Genomic DNA, 21,010 nt, shown 5'->3' on the forward strand with positions numbered 1-21,010 from the left:
AAGAAAATGGCATTTTTCGTTCCTCCACAAAGAATGAAAAAGGAGCTCACTGGAAACTATACAAGAAATTGAGTGACCAGGAAAAATACTTTACAATAAAACATTTTTTCATTATTGCAACACCAAGAACACAGTCACAATTGATGCAAATGATTTAAATATACAGATAAAAATAGGAAATGTTCTGCACGACTTAATTCCTCCAAGGATTAACAAGGAAGTCATGAGCAAAATATTATTTCCAAAGATATCCAAGTAAAATTAATGAAGTTATATATGTGACGCATATATAAAGTCCTATACTAGCCATTCAGGCTCAATATAAATAATTTCCCAGGATTTAATGCTTTTTATCCCAGAGTGCTTAAATGGACTAGGAAGGAAATAACAGTTGTGGGGGAAAAGGCCTCTATTATGGGCCCATACTAGAGGGAAAGAATGCACCTTATTGGAGTTAACAATGAGAGATAGGCTAATCTGTTGTGGAGAGAGAAGATTGCTCAATGAGAGATCGGAAAAGTCAGCAGCAATTACATGCCAAACAGTTTTATTGTGGCTTCGTGGATTGCCTTATATGTTGGTGGAAGTAAGGTCATCACTTCCTTAAGATACTGTTCAAATCCACCTCTTTGACCAAGTGTTTCAGCAGTCCTCCTGGTATTGCTTTCTTTGACTGGATGTCCATTTGGCTGGGCATTTACTTATTTCTGCTTTTGTCATTGTGAAGTGCCTTAAGATGTTTTTCTACCTTAAAAGCACTCCCTAAACACAAGTTGTTATTCTCCCTGTCATTGTCAACTTCTAGCATTCTAATGAATAAGTACACATAGAAAAGTTGTATTTGTGGGTATCTTTTAGTGTGAAGGATCATAAATTACACCAACATATAAATCTTTCCTTAACCTCTGATTTCTGGTGCAGCTACATTAATAATCAAAGGTTATGTTTGATTTGTAAGTCCTTTGACCATCTCTTTATAAACTTAATGAAATCTACATAACTAAATCATTGTAGTGAAAGTATTTTACTACAACTGAGAATCTATTTGATTCATTCACACATTTCAAAACACACTGGAGAATTTTCATCTCTTATGATTAATATGTGTGCAAATCCATACATGCATAAAGTTGCTATTTTCCCCCATGCATAGCACAATCCACAATACAAATATAGAATTTCACATAAATATTGGGTGTATTAAACATAGGGATTATTCTGTCTGTTGCATATAGGATGAATAATTGCATGAGTTCATAGTTCTTTAGGAATCTCTAAATTGGAAAACAAGTTTTCTGGGCTATAACTCGTACGATTTAATGACGTGTTCCAAAGAAAACAGTTTGACATGCACTTTACTTTTGTTGACTGCTAATTTTAATAGATTTGCACTCCTTATAGATTTCAGTTGTTGTTTTGTGATCAGTGAGTAGTTGAAATTGGTAATTGACCATGTCTATATCCATATCTACTGTAATTGTATTTCTGATTATTGGGCAAACAAATAAACTAGAAGCAGCAAGGCAGATTACAATTTAAAATGAAAGGAACTGAAATAAAAGGACAAAATAACTATGCCGAAATATTAACTAGAATCTGATGAATAGTTATCCAGGTTCAGAGAGACATTTCTACATGTATCAAAATCAGCTTCTACTTGACAGATTTTTTCATTTCTGGTATCAATCACTGATTTTAATAGGCAGATGTCATGTGAGAGGAAGGGAAAAATAGTGAATAGTATGAAGGAGACAATATAAGTTGAGTTTTTGGCGGGATTTTCCAGCCATTCATACCAGTGGAATCTTCTGGTCCTGCCAATGGCACACCCCATGGCGGCGATGGATGTGTTTAATGGGATATCACCACCAGCCAATGGCGAGCCGCCCTCCACCCTCCACGCAACCAGGAGAATCTAATCCTCTTTATTAATTTGACTAAAAGTACACTGCATGCATGTAACACTTGGGTGAGGAATTATCTCAGGTGCAAGTGCATTTAATCTACAGCAGGATAAGACTTGTTTGACAATTTCAATGTCAAGCATGTTCTTTTTCATGTTTTATTGTACTTGAATGGAATTTGAGTTCTAAAGTTTTCTGTTTGACTATAATTATAATCAATGGCTGAAAATCATTGTCACCATATGAATTTTGATTTTACATCTTAAACTGGAAGGAAAATAGCTTTTATACATTGTGCATTAGATGAAAATTTGCCACATTAAGTCACCTCACACCGAGTGGTTAAAACATCTTGTGAGAGACAAAAAGCACACAGTTCAGTTAAAGCACTAAGTCTAATGGGGAGATAAATGTGCAATTAAAAAGAATCTTAGTAATTTTGTTTCACAGCATAAGAATGTACAAACTTGTTTATGTAACACAAAATTTAAGTTCTTATTTACTAGTTCTAGCTTCATTTTATAGTTTTGATATATTTCAAAATAGTACTTCATTTGTCCACTGAATTGCACATTCCACAAAAGTAGAATCAAATGACGACCTTTTCTCGCCATGATCTGGGCATTTCAACCTCTTGCTCTTCTCTCCAGAAAAACATGCATTTTTTTATTATGGAACTCTGCAACTAAGATAGAGGCATATCTGATCATGCAACCGAGAGAAAACGACAAGTACAAAAGAAGCAGAAGCCACACAAAGCACAAACAAATCCAAAACAAAAAGGAACAAAAATTACCATGTGTTTCAGATGACTGGCTAAACCATGAAAACCTTCCTTTCTTCTTTTCCAATAATTCGGCCAGTGTGACCCCTTCATATCAAATGCATGCAATTCCAGTAATTTAAACATCAGATGGCAGCAGCAACATAGCAAAGATTAGAATCAGCAATTGACAAAATGTGGTAACATACAACTCTAATGTAACAAAATAATGCCAGAAAAAAACAAAAAAGAGACATTGAATGCCACATCGCAAGTTAGCCAAAACAATACTCAGAATCAGTCAGATTTTTTTGTTACAGCCTGATTGATGTTCATGATTTTACCAATCTCAAATATTGTTAATTTCAATTGTTATCTCTGAAATTAATATCACAATGTGATACAAGATGTAGTTATTGAAATTATATGTTATATTTAATTGGAAATAATCTAAGTCTATATGGAGTTCTTGCCTCTGGTCCAATAATGTCTTCTCTGTATTTTCTCCCAAATTACAGAAACAACAAACCAAAGCACAGCAGTTATTTGTACTATATGAAGCTGCATAGTATGTACCAACACATCCAAGAGACTGTCCTTTTTAAAATTAATGTTAATTTATAAAGTAACATGGAATCTGTTAATATTCTTATATAACATTATAATAACAATTTCTTAATCCCCTCTAAAATCCTTCTGTGTCTTTAGGATTTGGTATTTGTGATCATTTTAAGCAGTGCTTGTGTTGCTTGATTGAAATTTTGACTGGTACTTTAAAATAAAGTAACTTTTCCAACTCTTTTGCTCTATTATATTTCTCCAAGAAATATAACCTAATATTGTTCAAGAAAATGTAGCCAATTTCCAACAAAGCACACTTCAGAAACAAGAACAACTCTCGTGTGTAAAATATCTTTTTTTTTAATGCTCATATGATTAAACTGCATTGTATCAGTATAAAAAACATAGTGGGTTGAATCTTACATGTACCCAGCAGTGGTTTCTCCCACAAAGGGCACAAAGTGGGGTGGGCACCCATCCCACCACCTTCCCGCCACCCCAATCTTTCCCCCTTAATACAGGGGGGCAGATGGGCACTGAAATCGACAACCCACTTGCCAATCTAAATGAATAATTAAGAGTTAATTAGACTTGTTTTCAAGCCAATTAACCCTGATAATATGCTGCCAACACCATAAAATACTTGGCATAAGCAGCAGGGTGGCAGCGGGAAGCCCATTTTTCAAACTTGAATGTTTAAAAGGGTGGGAAGCAAGGGGGAGGGCATCACTCTTTGGGGACTGCACCTAGCTGATTGTAGGGCAGTTCCCCTTTATTATGAACACCCCCCTTCCTTCCTACTTGCTCCCCCCCACCCCACCTGCATCTCTACTTAAACCCTCCTGGTCCAAAGCCTTGATTTGACATGTTCCAGGGATCCATGGACCTTGATCTTCTTTTCCTTCTGCAGTCCTGGCAGCGGCCACTGATGTCTTCCTGGCACTGTCAGGACTGATGGAGCTGTGGCCAAATGAATTAGCTGGCAGCTCCAGAGGATAGGACTTCCGCCCATCTTTAGGGCATAAGTCCCCCACTTGGCCCTTGTTACTCCACCTGCCAAGGCATTTTATGGCTGTGGGGAGGGTTGCATGGAGCAGACTGGCTCCACGTCAAAATGATTCCCCAGGGGACATGCTGTCTGCCACCTCTTCCCCTCTGTATTATTCTGTCCACTGTATTACATGCAATGAAAATTACTTTGATGTTAATAATGTGTAACTGTATGTGGTTTTATTCTAAGACATGTTTGCCAAGTTTTGTAACTGCCTCAGACATACTTTCAAGTACTGCAATGTTGGTCACTCCAGTAAGTCACCAAAGCTTCCTAGCCCATATTTTGTATTCTGCAGCAAAGTAACTGCACGCGCTGCTTGTTCCATTTTGGACAGAGAGTTAACAGCTTTATTGACATTGGGTCAGTATCATTACTTCATCCTGTCCTCTTCTGTGTTTCATGGATTTAAGATGAGTGGGAAACCCTCTTAGATTTGTCAAGTAATTATTAAGGTATTTTTTTTAAAAAGGCAATTCGGAAGAGCTTTAACCCTTAATTCTGGATTAAACAAAGAGATCTGTTTCACAACTTGTCAACCATTACTCATCAGGGACTCCCAAGGAGAATGTACAGCATGAAAAGCTTTTTCAGTAAAACTGAAGAACTCCAGCCTTGGCCAGGTGAGAGGCCACAATTCAAAACATTTCATTCACTGCATGAAAGATGATTGCCAAATTCTTGGAAAGCACTTCACGTGCCTCGCACTTCCCTGCTGTCAGCCTTCACCATGACATGGGAGCAGCTTTTGCAGCTGCATCTTGATCGTTGATGGGAGGCAAGAGCAGAAGCAACACTACTGCCAACAGCACCACCAGCATCACCAACTGTTTTCTCTTTAGCCACATGCCAAAGGGCAGAGGGGATCGATTCTGAAATCCACCCGGAAAGAGGTAAAACCACCTCACTCTCATCATCTTGACAGTTACAGGGGATATCGCACCCATCTTCCAATCTGCAATGCATACCTGCAACAAGCAGGTCAACAATGGCCAATTTGCTAACAACAACCAACAATCATCTTTCCCATTAGTATTAATACTCAAAGTGAGAGAGCTCGGTTATTTGCAGCAGTGGCTGACTTTCCTCATGTCCAGGGCATTATATACTGCACTCATGCCATCAACCAGAAGGCCAGGAGGAGGGGTTTTCACTCCATTGAAACCCAGCTTGTCTATGATTACTGCAGAGGATGATGCAAGTTGCACCAGTTTCAGAGGGAAGCCCCAACAATGTTCTTCAACTTGCAATACTTATCCAGTTCCCCAATATTCCACCTATCCAGGAAGGTATGAGGATGGTTGCAAGGGAACAAGGGCTACCCTCTTAACACATAGCTGATGACATCAGTATTCCCAAAGCTTACATGGGAGTCACATGAGTTTTAACAAAGCTGAAAAGACTGGAAATGTCAGCAGCAAAATTAATCTCTTTGGTGCTTCTGATTTTGGCATTATAGAACTCTGAAGTTAAGAAAATGGAACAGGGTCTGCTCTTATTGACTTTAGCTTAGCTGACATTGAGTGCCATCTTAGGAAGGGCAATTGCATAGGTATCCTGTCCTTGCACTGTAAGTATACCAGGTGGGAGGATTATAATGGCAGTCAGCATCTACCACTGATTTGGCGACTGTCCTGCCATTTTGGATCATTCTGATATCTGCAAGCTTGATGAAAACAGTTCATCAAAGTATGGAAACAAGCAAGGATCTCATGATGTCAATCTGAATCTTAACTGCAGCATTGAAATGTTGTGTGACTTTTGCCTGAACAGAAATGAAAGCTGAGACATCAGCTATCAAATGTCAATTACTTTGACATGGAAAACTGGGCGAAAAAAAGCTCCAAGCTCTGCACCAGGTTGGAGCTGGGCTCCTCCATGCTCCTTAACATTCACAACATGCTCTCTGTCAGGCATACCAATACACCAAGTACTTCAATCCTTTTTTTCTTTTACTTTTTTCAAAATCAATGCAGCAGAACTCATCTTTGACCTTAACCTGGCATACACCTACTTTTTCCCCATGACCTGGCGAGAGCCCATGATTGCCAGTGACTCACATGCGAATTCCACCTTGGTACTGAAGTACACGCAGTGCCAATATCTGAATGGTGGCTGCAAGTGTTGAATCATGTGCTTTTTCCACACCTCAGAGGTGTGCTTTTTTTCTCACCCTTCATCAACAGACCACACTGATTGGCTGGCCAGACAGCAGCATTTGGGTATTTGAAAACATAAATATAGAAAAGAAGAATTGGGGTGAGGGAAGGGGTGTTGGGTGGGAACTAAGAGGTGCACGGTGACACCATCAACAGTTCATCCTTCATACCAGAATGTGAGATGAGGGTCAAGAAGAATTTGAAAAAGGGCATAAGACAGGATGTCATCCTGAATGGTTTCGATTGTAATAATCTTAATGGTTGCCGTGCCAATAATTCAGAGGACCATTTCCTCCAAGGACCTGAGGCTGTGCAACTGTGCCTCTCCACTACTGACTCTATGCTGTCCTCTGCTATTATGTGCCAACTTGAATGGCAAGAGAGAGGAGAATATCAGTGTGCAGGTTGCAATGTGTTTGGGTGAAGTGCATGTCATAGATAAATAGCTGGCATATGGAGAATCTGTGAGATGTGAGTATGAGATCAAATGGAGAACATGAACACAATGATAAATATTGGCTAGGGCACCAAGGATAACTCTCTTGCACTTCTTCAAATAATGGCCAGACGTTCTTTTGTGCTACCTGAGAGAGCAGGCAAGGCCTTGATCTGATTTCTCACAATGCCACATTCCCTCGAGAAATTACTGGAGTGTCAGTCTAGTTTTTTGTGCTGAAGTCTCTGGAGTGCATTTGAAACACCAACCTTCTGACTCAGAAATTAGAGAGCAACAGCTGACATGGAAGCAAGATAGAATGAGAATATGAAAGTAGCAATTGGAAAGCCAAAGGATTCTAATTTAAGGAAGGTGTCCATAGAGAAATTGTTGATAGTTCAAGTGCTAGGATGTAAGAAAGGAATGTTGTTAGTATCTCATAAAGATTTAAAGGAAGAAATGCATGTGTTTGGAATGAGAAGGTGTTGCACTGTGCCTCTGTGATTGCATTGTTATTGATAGAGAGGAGAGAGAACTGAAACCCTTGTTCTCTTCCTTTACTGTCTGTAATGGCTAATGTTTAAGGAACAAATGTATGCATTGCAACAGTTATACATTCCTTTCTGCTGCAAAAATACAACAAGAAAAGCAGCCCAATCATGGCTTATAAAATAAATTACAGATAATATTAGATTCAAAGAGGAGTCATATAAAGTTACTAGAAAAAGTAGCAAGCTTGAGGATTGGGAGAAGATAAGTGTTCTGGAAAGGAGAGCAAAGAGATTGATTAAGAGAGGATAAATAGAGTATGAGAGTAAACTTGTAAGTAACATAAAAGCGGACAGTAAAATCTTCTAAGTATATAAAAAGAAAAAAACTAATAAAGGAAAATGTAGGTCCTTTACAGTCCAAAACAGGAGAATTTATAATACAGAACAAGAAAATGGCAGAGCAATGAAACAATTACTTTAGTTTTGTCTTCATGGAAGAAGACACAAATAACTTATCTGAAAAGATAAGGAATCAAGGATCAAGTGAGAATGAGAAATTAAAAGGGAATTAGTATTACTAGAAAAATACTGCTGGAGAAATTAATGGGACTGAATGCAAATAAATCACCAGGATCTGGTAGGAGGTGCCATGGAAATAGTGGATGCATTGGTTGTCATTTTCCAAAATACTACAGATTCTGGAACAATACCGGCAGATGGGAGAGTGGCAAATATAACCCCGCTATTTAAAAAGGGAGGGATGGAGAAAAAAGGAAATTATAGACTGATTAGCCTAACATCTGTAGCATGGAAAATCCTAGAGTCTATTCTTAAGGATGCGATCATAGGACACTTAGAAAATATCAATGGGACTAGATAAAGTTATGAAAGCGAAATCATGTTTGACAAACCTACTGGAGTTTTTGAGGATTTAACTGGTAGAATAAATAAGGGCTAATGGATATGATGTGTTTGGATTTTCAGGAAGCTTTTAATAAAGTATCACATTAGAGGTTAGTGTGCAAAACTAAAGCACAAGTGAGAAACTTGGTTCAGAAACAACTGTGTTAAGCTTAAATAAGGATAATTACAAAGGAATGAGGGCAGAGTTGTATGGAGTGGACTGGAAAAGGAGTTTAGCAGGAAAGATGGTTGATCAGCAACGGCAAATGTTTATGAAAATGGTTGATGACTCACAACAAGGAGAGTGAGGAAGAAGGAATAAATCAACCATGGTAAACCAAGGAGGTTAAGGATAGTATTAAACTGAAAATAAAAACATACAATGTGGCAAAGATTAGTGGTAAACCAGAGGATTAGGAAAGTTATAGAAACCAACAAAAGATGACCAGAATAATACAGAGGAAAAAGATAAACTATGAGGGTAAACTAGCAAGTAATGTAAAAATGGACAGTAAGATTTTCTTTAAATATACCAAAAGGAAAAGAGAGGGCAAAGTGAACATAGGCCCCTGAGAGAATGAAACGGGGGAATAATAATGGGGAACCAGGAAGTGGCAAAGGAGTTAAATAAGTACTTTGTGTCAGTCTTCATGGTAAAATACAATAATAGCATTCCAAAAATACTACATAATCAAGGGACAAAAGGAAGGGAATTAAGGGTTATGGGGATAAAGCCAGAAAGTGGAGTTGAGGATTATCAGATCAGTCATGATCTCATTGAATGGTAGAGTAGACTCAATGGGTCGAATGGCTACTTTTGCTCCTACATCTTGTGGTTTTAGGGATTGGGGGTAATATATTGGCAAGGGTTGAGAAACAGAGAGTAGGAATAAATGGGTATTTTTCAAAGCGGCAGGCAGTGACTAGTGCAGTCCCGCAGGGTTCAGTGCTTGGGCCCCAGCTATTCACATTATACGTCAATGATTTGGATGAGGAAACCAAAAGTAATATTTCCAAGTTTGCTGATGACAAAAACTTGGTGGAAGGTGAGTGGTGAGGAGGATGTTAAGAGGCTTCAAGGTGATTTAGATAAGTTGAGTAAATGGACAAATATGTGGCAGATGCAATACAGCACGGATAAATGTAAAGCTATTCAGTTCAGACAGGGAAACAGAATGGCAGAGTACAAATGGTGACAGATTGGAAAATATTGACATACCTGGGACCTGGGAGCTCTAGTACGCCAGTAACTGAAAGTAGGCATGCAGGTACAGCAGCAGTTAGGGAATCATGTGGTATGTCGGCCTTCATTGCAGAGGGACTTGAATACAAGAGCAAGGGTGACTTACTGCAACTGTCCAGGGCCTTGGTGAAACCGCACCTGGAATATTGTGTGCAGTTTTGGTCTCCTTATCTTAGAAAGGATATACTTAGCATTGAAGGAGTGTAGCGAAGATTTGCCAGACTGATTCCTGGGATGGCAGGATTGTAGTATATGAAGAGATTGGGTCATCTGGCCTGTATTCACTGGAATTTAGAAGAATGAAAGGGGATCTATTTGAAACGTATAAAATTCAGACAGAGCTGAACAAACTGGATGGAGGGATGTTGTTTCCTCTGGCTGGGAGGTCTAGAACAAGGGGTCAGAGTCTCAGGATACGGGATAGATCATTATGAGTGGGATGAGGAGAAATTGCTTCACTTAGAGGATGGTAAACCTGTGGAATTCTCCACCACAAAATGCTGTGGAAGCCAAATCACAATATATTTAAGAAGGAAATAGATAGATTTCTAGACTCTAAAGGTAGGAGTATGTGGAGAGTGCTGGAGTATGGCATTGAGATAGAGAATCAGGCATGATCATGTTGAATGGAGGAGCAAGCTCCAAGGGCTGAGTGACGTACTCCTATTTCCTATGTCTATGTAAGCAGTGTGTTTTTTTGAAAGGAAGAGGTGTATGTTTCTGAACCCCTGAAATTGTGGACAACTTGAATAACCAGCAACAAGTATTTTGTGCCTTTAAATAAAGAGGATTATTTATTCATGCATTCACCCTGGAAATTTAACTCTACGTCATTCACTCACTCACTCGAGGAAAATACAGTTAAAGAAAAGAGCACACTCTTACAAATTAGAAGCCAAAAAATGTTTGTAATTCATGCGGTTGGCTTATCTTGGAAAACACAGGTTGCAGGCCTGGTGTGGAAGTAGTTTTTCACTCCTGAAGAATAGTTGGGGTGATTTCAATAGTCAAAGTTATATACCAGAGTCATTGCAGGATTCTCTCAAAGGGATGTATTTCTTGCAGGTCATGAAGTTAGTTCCTTGTGACTTTGTTACCAGGAGGTTTTTTTCCCTATTTGCTGACTTGAAAAGGGTTTGGAAGCCTTGCGATGTTACAGTTTCCAATTCTTAAGGGGGTCCTTTGCAGTCCTTTCGGCTTCTGCTATTTTAGAGGTTGTGTTATTATGCAAATAGCATTTAAAGATTTAAGAAAGGAGACCAAAAATGCTGCCTTCTCCTGTGGTTTCTCACAGTCTCCTTTTCCAAATACTGTTGGGCTTCAGTTGATCATCCGCAACCTGGGCTATTGTTTCAGACATTCACCCTGGAGTTTGAGACAATCACCATCTTGGCTTCAAAACAAACCACACAATTAGGATATAGTTATTGACACTTTTCAATCTGGAATGTATCTTTTTGTCCCTTCAAGACAGTGTGACAGTATTTGAATCCATAGACAAAGACACTCGGTGGCTATCAGTGTCCATTTTAGAAGATCCAGAAGATTGAATCCAGAAAATTCCACACAGGGTATAGTTTGCGTTAACATAATAGTTATGAATATGCCCTTACTGGGCCTGCCAGTATGCTGAAGGATGTGATGGAGAGAAGAAATTTGTTCACCATGTTCAGAGGGGGTACAAAATGAAAGTTGCCTGCTTATTGAGAAAGACAGAAAGATGAAGAGCTATCTTCACCTTTGATATTCTAGTACAATGCTTCCCAAACTGGGTTCTTTGGCTGGAAAAGTTTGAAAAACCTTGTCTAGTACAACGCTTCCCAATATTTTTTCCAGTGTGAGCTCACAGACTTTTTGTGACAGCAAAGTGAAAATTTGGGGCATATGATAGCTGTTGAGCTTTCGGGGGGATGGGGGCGTGGAGTGGCCTTAGTTCTTGACTGAGGGGAATGGACAACAGGATTTGAGCATTGGGGATGTTAATGAAAAGACAGGGCTTTTACAAAGAAAAACAAACACCTCTCTTTTCACAGGTTTTGCTGCGGCAGCGATCAGTCCTCAGTTCATTGAGCTACTCCCACCAATAAAAAAACACGGGAATTAAAGGGGCCTCACAGCTATCAGAAATCAGTCCGAGCTGCAAAATGCCTTGCAGCTTGTGACTCCAATATCTTGTATGGGACCCGATGAGATGGGGGCTGGTGGTGAAGGAATCACGATCCACAGTTTTGGAAACCTTGGTCTAATAATACAGTTGTACTTCTTTTTACATTGTACCCAGATGTCGAGGGTATTGCTGTTGATACTGACCCTCTCAGCCTCCGCTATCTAAGGCTGCTGGATAGTCATCATGGGAATCCTATTGCAGATGCTGGGGAACAGTACTTCAGTGATTCTCCTCCACAAAGAATTCCAGGAATGCACCAAGTACTCCAGGGGCAATCCTATGATCTATTACTTCCAAGAGAATTGTTTGCACACTCTTCTAATTAAACCTACCAGAGGGAGTACAATGTCACATTAAGAGGTGCATTTGCAGTTTAGCTCACCAGAAATTGTGCAGTGAAAATGAGCAGGAGTGTCCACAATGCCATCAGATGAGCAAAACATTAATCATATTAAAATAAGGCTCAAGATTTAAAACTGACCAGACTATATGCTGACAATTCAAGGAAATCTTGTTTATAGTCCCACGCCTTACCAATATTTGCCCGAATTTAAAATCAGAACTTATATGTATCATTGTAGGCGTATACTGCAATGCTTGAGCATGCTAGATACAAAACTAACTGAACAGATTGAATAAAGGTTACACAGCATCAAACAAATCTATTTTGTCATTATGTTATCCTAAAATAAATTTGGTTACTGTTTGCATTTTTTAAGCTATGACTCATGAGAATTCTTTGACAGATTGGAGATGTTTTGCACACTTCAATCTGGCATTTGTCTTGGAATAGTAAATTCATTAGACACTGACATCAATAGAAGAAAGGAGCAAATATTTGAGGAAACATTCTGCAGAAATATGGCAAAGCTAGCTTATCTATCTGAATATGTTACCAATAAAACACTGAGGTGAATAATGTGGCACTGGCACATGCACAAAAAGAACCGTCACTCCTCAGAGGCTCCATGTACCTGCATCCCACTGAATTAACCTCAACGAAAAGTGTGAGGTCAACTTATTTTAAGTATGTTTGTACCCTGTTGTCCCTGGGACCACAGAATTGGGGATCAGAATAACAGTTGCCAGCAGATGCTAAAGGACTGCTAGTTGTTCTTCACACATCAATATTTGTTTTATGGTTCCAGGCACAAACAAAGTTTAATTCAGTGGCCACTGGAGATCAAAGAATCCAGATTGGCAAAATAAGGAGGATGACCCTCTTGGAAGGAGAAAGTCACTTAGGAGGAACAGGCACATTATTTTAATGAGCTCCTCCTCAAGTTTTGCCTCACCATATTTTGAGATCCATACTTTTTAGATAGAAACTTAATGAGCTTTTCTCAGAGTGAATGTACATGCTCTTGGCACTCAAAACACTTTTGGATCACACTATGGGATGCATTAGTCATTGAACATGACTGGTTCAGGTCCCAATATCCAATAGTACAGGGCCTCTGAGCTCCAAGTGTCGCAGAGGTACATTGGGCTGCATTCTCATCCCCAATGAGTTAATTAAAGGGAAATATTATAGAATTATTGAAAGGTTTGACTTTTTTATCTCAGTGATTCCACAATTTCTTTTTCAAAAGCCATTCCAGAAACAAGAAATTGTTTTTTCAGTTTCCATCAACTTGGTGGAATTTTATATATAATCTTCAACAATCCAAAAGACACCTATTTTGCTTTAAACATAAAAGATGTGAAGCAATCAATATTAACAAGAGAACAATTTTACAAACAAAATGGAATAATCATTTACATTTAGCTTTACATCTCTACAAACCTGCTTTCTAGCACCCACCCTAATAAATTATAATTTTACTCAGCTACTTCACTGTTCAAATAACAAGAGTGACTTCTGAATAGGTGTAATGGTCATCTTTCTGGTTTCATGCTACCAAGGAAAACCTACCAAGGCTTCCTGTCAGTAACATGGATCCAATTTTAACACTGTATATGATTGAGTTCAAATCACATCCATGATGTCAGAAAACTACTCCAACACCATATATATTATTAAACTGAAGACTATTAGAAACTATTTTCCATTTGACACCATAATGTAAAACAAATCAAATCTATGGTGGAAAAACAAATCTAACCAAACTTAGTACATGAAAATTTTCAACTTCAACTGCAATAAAATAAACAAAATAATTGTTGGTGTTTATCAGTCATATGCTCCTGCTGAATTAATAAAGGAAGATACTTACGATTTCGTTTCTCTGCATTTTCAATGTCTTCCTCATTCTCAGGATCAATATCTTCTGCCTGAGTAATCCAGTCCAGATAGCCCTTGAGGTCCTCTTCAAGTTGTTGTTTCTCACGTAGTTTCTGAAAGTCTCCTCTGGCCTTGGCCTTCTCTCTTTCCTTAGAAAATTCACTGCAGGTGTCAGAGTAACAGGAAAATTTTCAGATAGAATGATTATGGCGAATAGAGAAAAGGGTCTCAATTATCATTATTTAATTTCTAATTGTTAGTGTTGACTGTAAATATAAACCCCAAATAATAGGCACATATTCTGCAAACAAATAATGTTCATATTACATATCCACCTTTTGAACATAACTAATTGATCATGGTAGCCTGGTGCATCTGAGAAATAACCACATTAGTGAATTATGGAATTGAATTCAAATAAAGTTTGGTAATTTGTGGGTTAATAATAGAAAGACATGACCACAAATCTGGTGTATTATTGTTAAAACCCAATTAGTACATTAACAGGCTGCAGAAAAGGCTACCTATCTCTCTTACCCAGCGACTTCAGATCCATAACTTGTAGTGGCAGTCAATTTTCAACCCCGTGGGCAGCAAAGGTGTGGTAGCTTGCTGAAAATTACACAGCATTTAGTGCCCTGTTCCTACCAAGAACCAGGGTGCCATCATTTTGATAGAGTGGTCCATAAGGATAAAGCAGGTGCTCACAAAAAATTAGCCCAAGAAAATCAGGGCCCAATGTACAAACTCCTCCCTGCATATCTGTACATATGTAATCTGTACATAGACCAGCTTGTTTCTGGATAATCTTGCGATCTTTAGCAGAGAATTAAGAATAAATGATAACAGCATGTCGCATGTGGACCTCTCTGCTTGGAACTCTACTAGAGACATAAATTTCAGTATTTTCACATTTTCAGCAATGGCACTACTCTGAAACATGGGGTATGGCTCATGCTTAGGTTTTTAACAATGGTTTACCAAACTGTTCATGAGTAAGTACACAGGAGAAGTTCAATAATGACTCCAGCATTCCAAACATTGTTCCCCATGCGTGGTTCACCACAACATTTTCGGGTGCTGTGATAACCCCAATGAGGTCCATGGGGGATCACTGATTGATTTCCCTGTGGGGCTCGTTGAGTACAAGTTCCCCTGGTAACAGGCAGAGGCCTGCCCAGCTAGAACTCAGCAGGCTCAGGACTGAGCCTGCTGAACTGCAGTCGCAGGCAGGGACTAGTGTGCGTACACCACAGTCATGGATTTACTTTGCATTCTGTAATAAACTATATTTCTTTCCAGTCAGGCTTCCTAAGTCATTAAGTTGGCAATGAGGAACAAGAAAAGTTTTGGACTGCCTTGCCTTTCAATGAACCTGGTTAGACAGTGATGGGGAGATATTGAAAATGCTATTGTTTGGGAAACTGGGAACTTATGATGTGGGAGTGGAGGAGTGGCCCTAGAATGCCAAAAGAACAAAGAACTGTACAGCACAGGATCAGGCCCTTTGGCACACCAAGCCTGCACCAACACATCGCCTTCTTAAACTAAAGACATTTTGCCTCAATGCGGTCCATATCCTTCTATTCATGTATCTGTTAAGATGCCTCTTAAACATTGCTATTGAATCTGCTTCTACTACCTCCTCTGGCAGCACATTCCAGGCACTTGCCACCCTCTGTGTAAAAATGTAAGAATGAAATATTTCTTCTGGGCAAACAGGATATAAGGGGATGACTGGCAAAAAGTCATCCTCCTGCATCATAAGAAGTTTAACCTGCCCAGCAACCCGTATTCAAAATCTTTTGATGAATTGGTAGATGTGGTATTGGACCACTACGACCCTAAATCGTCTGTAATATTGTAATGCTACAGATTTAACACGGCAACTAGACTCCCTGTGGGACTAGTCGCTGAATTCTTGACAAGTCTGCGGAACTTGGCGGAACACTGAGTATGGGTCAGCACTTTGGGAAATGTTATAGGATTGTTTAGGATGTGGAATTAAGAATATTGTGACCCAAATGAAGCTACTGATTGAATCAATTCTGGACCTCAAGAAAGCCATAAAACTGACCCTTCGGAAAAAAGGGGTCCAGGAGCTTCAGGGGTCCAAAAACAGTACCGTCCACACCTTGGTCGACCCCCACACCACAAAACCAAGTTCCCAATGGATATCGCTCGCGTCTCTCCCATTTGCGTCCAAGAGAAGTGCAAGTGGAATCGAAGGCCATGAAATTCGAAATCCAGATGGGAAGTCTCTCCACAATACTGTGAGGAGCAAGCACATCCAGGCTGCACTTGTAGTCATAGGATCCATCCCAGAAAAAAACTATCGAAACAGGCAAAACACATACTGCCCAGGCTGAAGGGCGAAGCCACCTCAGGACAAGACTTTGAAAATAAACCAGCCTGAGAATGAGGAATTGATGCAACTAAATTACATCGTGCACCCAAAGTGGCTCCAATCAAGGTTAAACTCCAGATAAATTGTCCTAGATATAGAAGTAGCCAATAGCTGTATCTATTATTGGGGAGCCCTCATGTATTGTGAGGACCACTGTAACCCCAGTTACGTGCAGGCAACAGACTCCCCCTAATAGTGGTGCCACAAGAGAAAGCCTTTGTAAAAGTCAAACAACAATTGCTGTCAACAAACTTGCTAGTCCATTCTGACCCACTGAGACAACTCATTGTAATGGAAGCAGAAAGGAATTATGTCTGTTAAGGCCCAGGTCAGAAACATCAAAGTATTTTATGAAGTTTGCCTCGACACTAACTTTTACATTTTATTTTGGCATTAGGGTGAGCATAAGGTGTTCCACTCCAGGTATGATCCAAGTGATCCACTCGGAAGCTTTTATCAAAACAAACTATATTTAAGAACAGTTAGAATATAACAAAAAGAATTAGCATAACATTTACCAGTTAAAATACTTTGACATGGCAAAGTATAATCCTTAACAGCTAGCTATCTCTATTGTTTCAATTTAAAGCAATACCCAATAGACATACATCCTTCTTTAGAATTAGTTAGAACAAAAACAAGTTTGCTCACGTGATGCTGGATTTTCAGCCTTTTAGCACTTCTGGACATAGATTCAAACAGCAGTTTCCAGGGAAGGATATATCCTCTACAGCTACCAAAACAGCAACTCTGAGAAAAAGATTCACTCTAATACAGCAGAATCTCCAAGGAAGAGACTTATCGCCTGGCAGATTCCAGTCTCCAACTTCAGAGAGGGGAAAAGAGAGACACTGCTCTCTCTCAACTTAAGAGCAACATCTAAGCTTGAATATTCTGTGTAAGCCCAGCTTCCTGAAATTGAATGGATACTATTTGGTATACTGCCAGCCTCCTGATCGCTGACAGTTCAATCGCTGGTCAGCCCCACAACCCCTGCATCGCAGGCCATGCGAACCCCCACAGCCTGATTGCTGGCCCCCCAAACGTGCCAGGGCCAGCCTCAACTTTCCCCCCACCTTGATGTCCCCCACCACCTTCACAGGCAGCCCCGACCCACTCCCCCACCCCCCTGCCTCCCCTCCCCAATGGCCCTCCTCCCCCTGCAGCCCCAGCCCCCCAAGGAGGCTGACCCCCACCTCCACCCCGATGGCCAGCCGTGATCACTGGCCTCCATCCCGCTGTCACTCAGCCCAAATGCAGAGTGGCAGCAGAACCCTCCATCTTCACATATCGCCCCCAAAGAGATCCCGGTGGGCAGTGCCATGGTGATGATGGTGGCAGAAATCCAGCTGCCGCCACCAGCTCCGCCAGAGATGCGTGGAGGCCATGGCGCCCAGCAGGGAGCCCGCGAAACGGCCTCCAGTCGAGTCTCCTGGCCTGCTGCGCTACAAAAGCAGCGCAGCAGGATGGGAAAATTGCCCCCAATATTTTGTAGCAGATAATGCAACAAACTGTCAGTCTAGTAATATGCCCTGAGGCTCTACTTTGCCACAGCTACCATACATGCACATCTAAACTGTCAGACCGAAACAACTCACTGGAATTTAAAGAGAATATCGGTCCTTCTTTCATCTTGTTGTACTTTGTTTATTTATACACAAATGTCCATTGTAATTGCACAATTTGAAATTTTGAAGTAAATGGGAAAAATTGCATATATAATTAGAACAAATAATGAAAAATGGGATATGCGTGTGTTCAAAAATTCTCAATCCATACAAATAATGTATTTTGTGTGAATTCAATATTGGTTCTGTGGTTAATTCTGAGATTAGAGTGTTGTACCAATAATTGATTTTCTCAGTTGACTGCCTGCAAAATGTAAGCTTAAAGTAATAAATGCAATGGTTAGAACTGAAATCAATTAAAAAGTTTAAAAAGACTTTAACAAAACAGGTGAAATTAGGTCAGGTACTTAGTACAGCTAATTAAAACCCGGATTAATTAATTGGCTTAATTGGTATTGCCACTGCGGTCAGCAGGGTCACTAATTAACTTGAAGAATTATCATACAACTTTTAGTTTCCAAGTGGAAATGTATTTCGCGTACCCTGACATATTTGAACATAGAACATAGAACAGTACAGCACAGAACAGGCCCTTCGGCCCACGATGTTGTGCCGAGCTTTATCTGAAACCAAGATCAAGCTATCCCACTCCCTATCATCCTGGTGTGCTCCATGTGCCTATCCAATAACCGCTTAAATGTTCCTAAAGTGTCTGACTCCACTATCACTGCAGGCAGTCCATTCCACACCCCAACCACTCTCTGCGTAAAGAACCTACCTCTGATATCCTTCCTATATCTCCCACCATGAACCCTATAGTTATGCCCCCTTGTAATAGCTCCATCCACCCAAGGAAATAGTCTTTGAACGTTCACTCTATCTATCCCCTTCATCATTTTATAAACCTCTATTAAGTCCCCCCTCAACCTCCTCCGCTCCAGAGAGAACAGCCCTAGCTCCCTCAACCTTTCCTCATAAGACCTACCCTCCAAACCAGGCAGCATCCTGGTAAATCTCCTTTGCACTCTTTCCAGCGCTTCCACATCCTTCTTATAGTGAGGTGATCAGAAGTGCACACAATATTCCAAATGTGGTCTCACCAAGGTCCTGTACAGTTGCAACATAACCCCACGGCTCTTAAACTCCAACCCCCTGTTAATAAAAGCTAACACACTATAGGCCTTCTTCACAGCTCTATCCACTTGAGTGGCAGCCTTCAGAGATCTGTGGATATGGACCCCAAGATCTCTCTGTTCCTCCACAGTCTTCAGAACCCTACATTTGACCCTGTAATCCACATTTAAATTAGTCCTACCAAAATGAATCACCTCACATTTATCAGGGTTAAACTCCATCTGCCATTTTTCAGCCCAGCTTTGCATCCTATCTATGTCTCTTTGCAGTCTACAACAGCCCTCCACCTCATCCACTACTCCACCAATCTTGGTGTCATCAGCAAATTTACTGATCCACCCTTCAGCCCCCTTCTCTAAGTCATTAATAAAAATCACAAATAGCAGAGGACCAAGCACTGATCCCTGTGGCACTCCGCTAGCAACCTGCCTCCAGTCTGAAAATTTTCCATCCACCACCACCCTCTGTCTTTGATCAGATAGCCAGTTACCTATCCAATCGACCAACTTTCCCACTTTCATCATAAGCCGACCATTGGGGGGGGGGGGGGGGAACGGACATTATCAAACGCAAAATTTGCTCTGTAAATGAAATGAAGTGGAAGGAATAATGCTTTGAACTTGCAGAAAAAATAAAGGCATGTGAACAATTGATGCTGTTGCCAATTTCCTTGCTAACTCGAGCCATTAGGAGATATGGGGGGCAATTTTCCCCCCAAAATTCTAAGTGTTGAATTCGCATGAAAACTGGAGTAAATCATACTGATTTTTTCAGTGGGGCTTCAGAGAAGCATCTCCCACACTCTGTGCACCACAGAGTGCACCAGCGTGAATGACTGCTGAATTCAGTGGGCCAGGGCTACTCCCTGAACGGGTCACTGCGTGCGTGCCGATCTGACAGCATCGAGATCAGCGCACGCGCAGTGGCCCCTGTTTGCCGGCCTCCCGATCGCTGGCCAGACCCACGATCCCCACAATGCCAGCCCTCAGAGATCCCACGACACGATTGCTGGCTCCTCCTTCATTCCTGGGCCAACTCCGACTTCACTAACAGTCCCGACCCCACCCCCCCAGAGTGCCAGCTCCCCTCCCCCTGCCCCCCACAGTCCTGACCCTCCCAGCAGGCTGTTTCCACCCCCCCCCCTCACCCAGATGGCCAGCTCCGATCGATGGCCTCCCTCCCTCCCCCACTGACCCAACCTGCAGAGTGGTAGTGGGACCCCCCACTCCCACCATTCGCCCTAGCAGGCCCCACCCCATCAGACTCCACCCCCTTGGCATTACCCCTCGGCATTGGCACTTTGCCCCTAGGCAATGCTAGGGGGCACAGGCTGGCACTGCCAAGATGCCAATGTTCAGGCGGCATCCCCTGATGGCTGACCCTGTGGGGGGGCCACGATTGCCTCCATATTCACTCCAGCGGGGTCGGGTGCTAGTTCCCTGAAAGTGGGGAGCTACTGTAAACCCGCTTAAGTGAAATACTCCTGGGGAGAGGTGGAGTCGGTGAGAGGGTGGAGATGCTCGTGGGCTTGGAGATTTGAGTCCTGGGCCCGCTAATAGCATTTAAATTGTATTTGAATTATAATTTAAATAAATTATGCAGCTCTGCGCCTATTTTTAGCACAAGCTGACAGCGTTGGATATCCAACACTGGGAGACGCGCTCGAGGCCAGACGCCCATCACGGATCGGGTGCCGCTTAAATCTCCCAGCCGGTTGTGCTAAAAAATTAGCGCACCGGGATGGCAAAATCGCCCCCATGGTGCGAGTTGAGAATTTCCAAAACTTGCTGTTGTTCCACCATTCGCACTGCACAAACAGCATCTCACCATTAGCGTCCATATAACTTATCAGAACTTGCTGCATTTTCACGTTAATTGCTCATTAAATTCGCCTCAGAAAATTAAGACTAGTAATTAATATGTGGTAACCAGGCCACAAAAAGGTAGTTGAATGCATTGTGTTATTCAATCTTCTTTACATATAAAAATTTAAAATACA

The 21,010-nt window shown here is 40.9% G+C and overlaps 1 protein-coding gene across 1 annotated transcript in view; it reads right to left on the reverse strand.

The window, feature by feature from the left end:
- Window positions 1-21,010, reverse strand: part of cacna1db (calcium channel, voltage-dependent, L type, alpha 1D subunit, b) — a 335,919-nt gene that overhangs the window by 261,130 nt on the left and 53,779 nt on the right. The window contains exon 6 of the mRNA XM_078209623.1: window positions 13,895-14,064. Within this exon, the coding sequence (XP_078065749.1) occupies window positions 13,895-14,064 (170 nt within the window). The remainder of the gene's footprint in view (window positions 1-13,894; window positions 14,065-21,010) is intronic.

The sequence above is a fragment of the Mustelus asterias genome, chromosome 3 (genome assembly GCF_964213995.1).
Source record: "Mustelus asterias chromosome 3, sMusAst1.hap1.1, whole genome shotgun sequence".
NCBI classification, from domain to species: Eukaryota; Metazoa; Chordata; class Chondrichthyes; order Carcharhiniformes; family Triakidae; genus Mustelus; species Mustelus asterias.